Below are 7,409 nucleotides of genomic sequence, written 5' to 3'. Positions count from 1 at the left end.
AATTATCTGTTATACTACGCTCTCCAAGTGTGAGACCCTCCTGGCTTAACCCTAGACACTCTAAGATCCTTTTTCAAACCTGCTCCTCCCATTTTGAATCAAGAGAAACCTGAGAAAGCATGAAAAAAGGCTTGAATGGTACGATTCTTCCGTCACCCCAAAATGAATTAGAGGCGTTGATGGGCACATTGAACTATCCATGTGTTTGAGAGCTCATACAGCCAGGCACAACAACTCGGTTATCAGGGGCGCGCTCTACCACTAAGCTAATAGCCCGTCGTGCGGGCCCCATCGGGAGGCCGACTATGCCAAAAGTGAGGGAAACTCCATCCCTCTTTTCTTTTTGCGTCCCCGTGTGGCGACATGGAGGCAAAAAAGGGGATCATATTGTTCCGACCTAGGATAATAAGCCCATGAGCTTGGTCTTACTTCACCGCCGAGAAACGAACGAAGACTTCTAAAAGTTTAACTCATACGTCGCTCGCTTCTGTTTGGGTGTGAAGTAGTGTCAAACCAAAATACCCAACAAGCATTAGCTCTCCCTGAAAAACGAGGTGATCCAGCCGCACCTACCGGTACGAATACCTTTTTACGACTTCACTCCAGTCACTAGCCCTGCCTTCGGCATCCCCCTCCTTGCGGTTAAGGGAACGACTTCGGGCATGGCAAGCTCCCATAGTGTGACGGGCGGTGTATACAAGGCCCGAGAACAAATTCACCGACGTATGGGTGACCGGCGTTTACTAGGGTGAGGCATGCGAAATAGAATACCTTTGAGTCTGGCCACCCGACCACATAGGCGGCGACTATTAGGTTATGACAAATATAAAACATATATTTCATGCGGAAAAACCATAAAGCACTAGTAGAAAAAATGTCATTTGCAGCGCGCATAAAAGGGGCTTTTTGCAGCGTTAAAAACGCTGCAATTGTGATGGCTCAAATAGTGAACTTCTATTCGCAGCGAACTAAAACGCTGCAAAAAACCATTAATTACAGCGCATGGTGCTTCACACGCGCTACAAAATGTTCATTTTTCACAGCCTTTGTAGTACACATGCGCTGTAAAAAGAAGTTTCAAAGCCACATTTCTGACACTATTCGCAGCATTCACTTAACGGTGCGCGCTGTAAATAGTACATTTATTTAACAAAAAAAAATCACCCACCACCTGTTTATAGCAATAAACACCAAGCCACCATCACATTCTAAGCCAAACCAACAATTAATATTCAATCAATCTAGATATTACATCAACATTTCTATCCTAATTAAAACAATTAGATGAACAATATTCAGTACCTGTCTAAATCAATAAACACAAAATGACCACCTTATAATATTATAAACACCGATGTTGCTTATACAAAGGAGCCATGCTAAAACAATTGGTGCAAACATGAAAGAAACCTTATGTGTTCCATGATGTTGGAGAGAAAACAGGACTACCAAAATGATGCAGGAAACCACAACGACATAATCTGCAAAATAAGATATTATTTATCAGACAAAAAGCATTGTAAATTTCATTGCAGCTGAGTTGCATGTTTCTGAAACACTTTAGTAATGCCTCTCTTTCGTCCTTTTGTCCCCTTTGATTTGTGGACGAAGTAGAACTTACTTTCATGAAGTCCCGTGAATTTTAGACGAACTCCAGACACTGCCGAAAGAACTGGAAGAATATATAATATGCGCTTAGATGATCATCAAATGAGTTAACATAATGCAGAACGATCACAAAATCACAAAAAATGGACAAAGAAACAGGTCTCACTATTGTTTCCTTTGTTCGGGCCTTTTCAGACTGTGATATGTAAGATTAGCATATAGTAAATTACTTTAGTAGATAGACTGAAAACTATTGCTCAGTGATTGGTGGTATAATGTCATAATGAACATCCTATAAAAGAAATAATGAGATTACACTTTGATTAACATCTGTAATCACTTGTCATAATTAGACTTTGTTAGAAAATTTGATATGAAGCTTTAAGAAAAATTGTGATAAGCCGACATGCGACAGGACTGGGTGGGCAACAATAGGTTCCAACAAAAACAAAGAAACTGTTACCTGATATTGCTGGTGTGAGAACACCATCACCAATAGTCATACATGTTCCCAGAAAAACAAAGATAGCAACGCTTTATGAAATCTTTCATGCTTTTCAAATGGTAGCTTGAAAGCAGAATTCCTTGCTGTCTGTTCGGATCCCTCAATAGATATATTGCAGATAACTTCTCATCAGTAGGAAGAACACCCAAGGTTTGCATGCCGGCATAGCAATGAGTACAAGGCAAAAGTGCCGCCTGGACAAGTGAAAAACTGACATAATTAATATACACTTTACAACAGTCCATCTACAAGACACCAATTACACAGACTAGTGAATATCAGTTTTAATCCGTAAATACTGCTACGTATTTTGATTCTTAAAATTCAGCTTTAATCAATTGTACTGCACATACAAAAAACACTAGAGAATCATGAAAAATGAACTTTAATTCAATTACAATCAGCAAAAGTCCGTTTTAAACACAAAAAATAACTTGAATTCGTTGCAAACATGTGAAGAATAAAAAAGGGCCTAGTATAGTAATATAATATTTCTTAAAGAGCTTCATCAAGCTAAAAGTAAATATAGTAGAGCTGGTAGGTCACAGACTGCTGAGATTTGTGTGTCTAACTCCACAAACAAATAAACTAAGGCCATGCTTGAATTAATGGAAATCGTTTAAGAGGCACCAACAATTGTGGAAGTTACTATTGAAGGCAAACTATAATGTAAAATAGTCAGAAAGGGCAATAGATGACTGCCATGGGGGATTCCCATCTCTCATTCTGGAGTAATAATATACTCCTAAAACCGGGGATAACCAATAAAATCTTCCACCATATTCAAACAATCACCACCACAGACCACCCATCCACCATTCCCTTATGTTAGCCATTAATTGATTCCTGTGACCCCCTAATCCATCCATCAAGTCCAAACATGGCCTAAAGAACCCCTAAAGAGTCATTTCTATATGGAGAGAGAAACTGACTGGTGCCAATCTTTATATCACCTCATATGACTTCACAAAACAAACATAACCACTTAACTAGAAGTGCAATTACTCGGTGTTAGAAGCCTACAGGAAGCTCTGATTTTAAATATTGAAGGCAAGGTAACTGAAAATAAACCCTCTTACGTTCTCACATTTTCTCGTTAGCTTAAAGTAGAAACCATGCACAGTGATCAGAATAACTCCGACCCCCTTCCCTCCCCAACCCACCCACCCACCCTCCCTAAATAAATAGATAAAGAATATTCTCCTTCACTAGGATAAAGAGTCATAACCTTTGTATCACCTCACATGAACACACACATCATACATAAGTAGACTTCAGACTTCCTATTATTCAGCATTAGAAAAACAAGAAGCTTTTAGCTGCAAATATAGAAGACAATCAAATTGAGCAAAATCCTCCACTCCTCGTCATCCTAGAGTTCTACCAATAGCATAAAGTAGGAACCAGCTCCCATGTGATTGGCTTAATTCCACGCATCCCCCCCCCCCCCCCCAATCCCAACCCACCCACCCTCCCTAAATGAATAGATAACAAATACTCGATTTTCTTGCCAAAGCTTAGCTAGCTTCAGAATTCTCTCACAAGTGAAGGATAAAGAGTCACAATCTTAGTCTCACTTCACATGAACAACACACATATCATACACAACCAGACTTCCTATTATTCAGTATTACAAAGCCATCAAGAAGCTTTTAGTTGCAAATATAGAAGACAATATAATGGAATACAATCCTTGAATCCTTGTGCATTCTGGACTTCTATCAATAGCTTAAAGCAAGAACGAGCTCCCCTGTGAGCAGCTTATACACAGTGATGGATAAACTTCGCGCATATCCCCTTTCCCCCCTTAAAAAGTTGAGAAAAAACACTTATCATGTCAATTATGAGTGTGGGCTCACTCACTCAAAGCTTAGCTAGTTTCAAAATGCTCTTTCATTAGTAAAGTATAAAGTATCAATCCATCATCCCCTTATCCTATCCCCTAATTGTACCTATCACCCCATTATTCACCCTTTTAATTTTAAGCATGGCCTAAAGAACAAGTAATACCCTAAAAGGCCATTCACATACAAAGAGAGAAACTGAACAATGGTAATCTTGGTATCGCCTCATACGAACTCACAAAATGAACATAACCAGAATTGCAATTACTCAGTGTTAGAAGCGTACATGAAGCTCTGATACTTAAGTATTGAAGGCAAGGTAATTGAAAATAAACCCCCGTGCATTCTCACAGTTTCTCGATAGCTTACAGTAGAAACTGTGCAACCCCCCCCCCCCCCCCCCCGCCCCATGTACTCTCCTGTCTAATTAAAATATGAGCAACCCCACAATTTCCTCTCAGTAAAAGTCATATAATATGGAAAGTTAGTCTAAGAATGCAATAAACTACCTAATTTTCTCCTAACTTTAACCAAAACACACTAATCTCCATGTTTTTCTCAAATTAATTTCTGAAAGAAATAGTTACATTATATTGGTTCATAATCACTACATCAATATGATTATGATCAACGAGGGAGGAAACTAGTTTTGATTTGCATTCGTATACTTCATGTAAAAGAAAAAATAAAAAATTAAACAATTACATATATGTGAACACAAAAGAAGGTTAAAGGCATGTAGTACATACCTGAAGCAGACATGTAAGGGTACCAACAATAGTCATACACAGACTCTCCCTCGTTTATTACAAGGTTGGCGGTATATGAATCTGCAGGCAACTTTAACTCAGCTTCCACCACTGCCATGAGAAAGCTTGGTAGAGTAAGCAGGATGAAATCAGGAGGAACTGTGTAGCCTCCAACTCGTGAAACCTGAAGAACAAATACAATGTCTTAATTAGATCATAAAGGCTGTAACATACATATTCAGCTTCCACTAAACATAGCAACAAGTGACTATTACAAGCTAAAATTTTAACTTTCCCATATATTGACAGTAGAAATGATACCATTAGCTTAGAATCTTCATAACTGCAGAAATTATAGTTGTGGAGATGTACAAATGTAGAAAGTGTGAGGTGATTTCCTTGGAAGAAAGCGAAATTAAATTTGGAAGAACCATTGCTGTAAAAAAAAAGTGAAGTATAACTGTGGTATTGATATTCTAACACGATCCCTAAAAATCCCATGCAGGAATTTTAGTTTATGTTCCTTGCAGATGCTTATTAAAGAGTTTAAATAAATATTCAGTGACTAGAGGCATTCATTTACTCACCACTGCTATGACATCAACAATAATTCTAGAACCAACCTCTAAGAAAACAAATTGCCATACTTTTTATTCAAGAATTGCAAACCTAATTATAACCAACCAAGAGAAAGATCTAAAACAATAATCAAGTCAAACCAACCTCTAACTTAGTATCCGAGCAACACAAATTTGACAAATATTCACCATAATGACATCCAATTCATAGATTGTGGAACGTACCATAAGGGAATTCTTTATCCCGTCTCCATTGGATCTCAATGTGATCTCCAGGGTGTAGATCATTTAAGCAATCTGGTGCATGAAGATCGTGTGGTGGAGTATCAACATGCAAACGTAAGATGTAAAATTGACTCACAGTTGGACCACGTATCCTAGCAACAATGTTTAGTGATGGATCTGCATCAAAGCCCAAATAAATACATGTAATGGTTGAGAAACCTGATTACATAGTAATAAAGGAAAATGTGACAAATTCAGTAATAAACACAAACTTAGGTGTGGTGTAAATCCAGTTACAAATTTAACATTCTGAAACTGCTTACGCCTGCACAAGATCTAGCTAGAATCGACAAGCAAGTTCAGAACCAATTAAGTGATTGATGTCAGATAGTTATACACATAAATCTTAATTTTTAGGGTTGTAACTTCGACTTGGCGTAACTATCACTAGAAAAATGACCAACAAACCAATAAGACTGGGAGAAAACCAATAAACCACAAAAGGAACAATAATTACTGCGAAAATCAGATAATAGAGAAGAAGAACAAACCGCTTCCGTCATCTTTGTTGATCTACTCGTAGGTTTAAATTCTGCTTTGAACCTTCAAATAATATCAAATATTAAGCCCATTAAATACTTCCAAATAATATCAAATGTTTTAATTAAAATTCCAAATTACAATTAAGAACCCTAAAATTTAAATTTTGGGCAAAATCATAGACCAATCCAATGAAATTTATTTAAAATCGAGAATACCTTCAACCTTCTGGAATAAGCCGATGAGCAGGCCACCAATGCCACCGTCGGAGAATGAGAAGTAAAAATGTGTGGTGGATGAAATTTAGCAAACTACCAGATTGATTTTCTCTGCATCTGTTCATCTTTGGTAATAACGGCGGTGTTCCTTCGAAGTCCGGTAGATATGGAGGAGTTTCTACAATCTTCGGGAATAAAGAGTCAATTGTCGGCCCCAAATTCCCTCATCCTTCGGGGGAAATGTCGAGAAAGCAGCATTTGGCGTCGGAACTTGCCAAATCTCCGATGAAATCAGCGGGAAACTTACACTTATGGGGAGAAAGAATTGATCTAAAGGAGAGAGAGAGATCGATGAAATAATTCTAGGGTTTGAGGGAGAAAATGTGAAACTGAGCGGAGAGTTCGAGAAAGAAAAGGATGAAAGGTTTACATTTCAGATCTGGAGAGTTTTATCGCAGCGCGTAGATCGAGAGCTAAGTTGTGATAAACACCTAATTCGCAGCTTTCATGCATTGTACGCGCTAATAATACGTTTTCTATTTTTTTCCAGCCAATTAGCAGCCTTTATGGCTTAAACAACGGTGCAAATAATTCATCAAATCATTGACCCGCATTGACTAATTGTTTTTGCAGCGTTGACTCATCATAAGGGTTGTGAATGCGGTGTTGCAATTGACATTTTTTCTACTAGTGAAGCTAGGAATCCAAATTAATTGCCACATAACAATTAGCATAATTTAGGATGCATACATTCGAAGCGTGCCTTCCCTAGCTGCTCCCGAACCGAACAAGAACAAGTTTAGGACTCCAAGTGTAGTAGGTATTATGTTATTCGTTTATAATTTATTTGGCAAATTATTAACCTTTAGTTTTTAACTTAAAACTATATGAATACTTGAATTGATGTATTATAAATTGTGATTGCCATCACCTATTTATAGGGTAGGATTATCGGAACTAGAAACCTACTAGGATTCAAAGTAAATCTATTAGTTTTAGTGTTTTGCATAACAACTAATTCTAGTAGTTTCAGGAAAATACTCTAATCGGATAAATCCTAAACACTTAAGGATTCGAAACACGCACGAACACTACGACACGCACGAACAGCCCGCAAGGGACCTGCTCGCGCGCGCGCGCTG

General features: G+C 38.0%; 1 protein-coding gene across 4 annotated transcripts; it reads right to left on the bottom strand.

Annotated features, from left to right (window-relative positions):
• Positions 1–1,174: 1,174 nt before the first annotated feature.
• On the bottom strand, positions 1,175–6,800 carry LOC110777012 (uncharacterized). Of its 4 annotated transcripts, XR_002530299.2 has the most exons (7): positions 6,268–6,775; positions 6,061–6,112; positions 5,510–5,686; positions 4,707–4,890; positions 2,072–2,307; positions 1,622–1,672; positions 1,175–1,481 (listed from the first exon to the last, which is right to left on the bottom strand). XR_002530299.2 is itself a non-coding variant. In XM_056836353.1 (5 exons), exons 3-5 carry the CDS (start codon positions 5,570–5,572, stop codon positions 2,243–2,245), a joined length of 312 nt encoding a protein of 103 aa, XP_056692331.1. In that variant the 5' UTR covers positions 5,573–5,686; positions 6,061–6,112; positions 6,275–6,800; the 3' UTR covers positions 1,175–2,242. The 4 variants fall into 4 exon arrangements, 2 of the variants coding, with proteins under 2 accessions (XP_056692331.1, XP_056692330.1); XR_008927409.1 differs by lacking the exon at positions 1,622–1,672; XM_056836353.1 differs by having other exon boundaries at positions 1,175–2,307; positions 6,275–6,800.
• Positions 6,801–7,409: the final 609 nt, after the last annotated feature.

This window comes from Spinacia oleracea, chromosome 2 (genome assembly GCF_020520425.1).
Source record: "Spinacia oleracea cultivar Varoflay chromosome 2, BTI_SOV_V1, whole genome shotgun sequence".
Classification (NCBI taxonomy): domain Eukaryota; kingdom Viridiplantae; phylum Streptophyta; class Magnoliopsida; order Caryophyllales; family Amaranthaceae; genus Spinacia; species Spinacia oleracea.
This window is presented reverse-complemented; position numbering and strand designations above follow the sequence as displayed.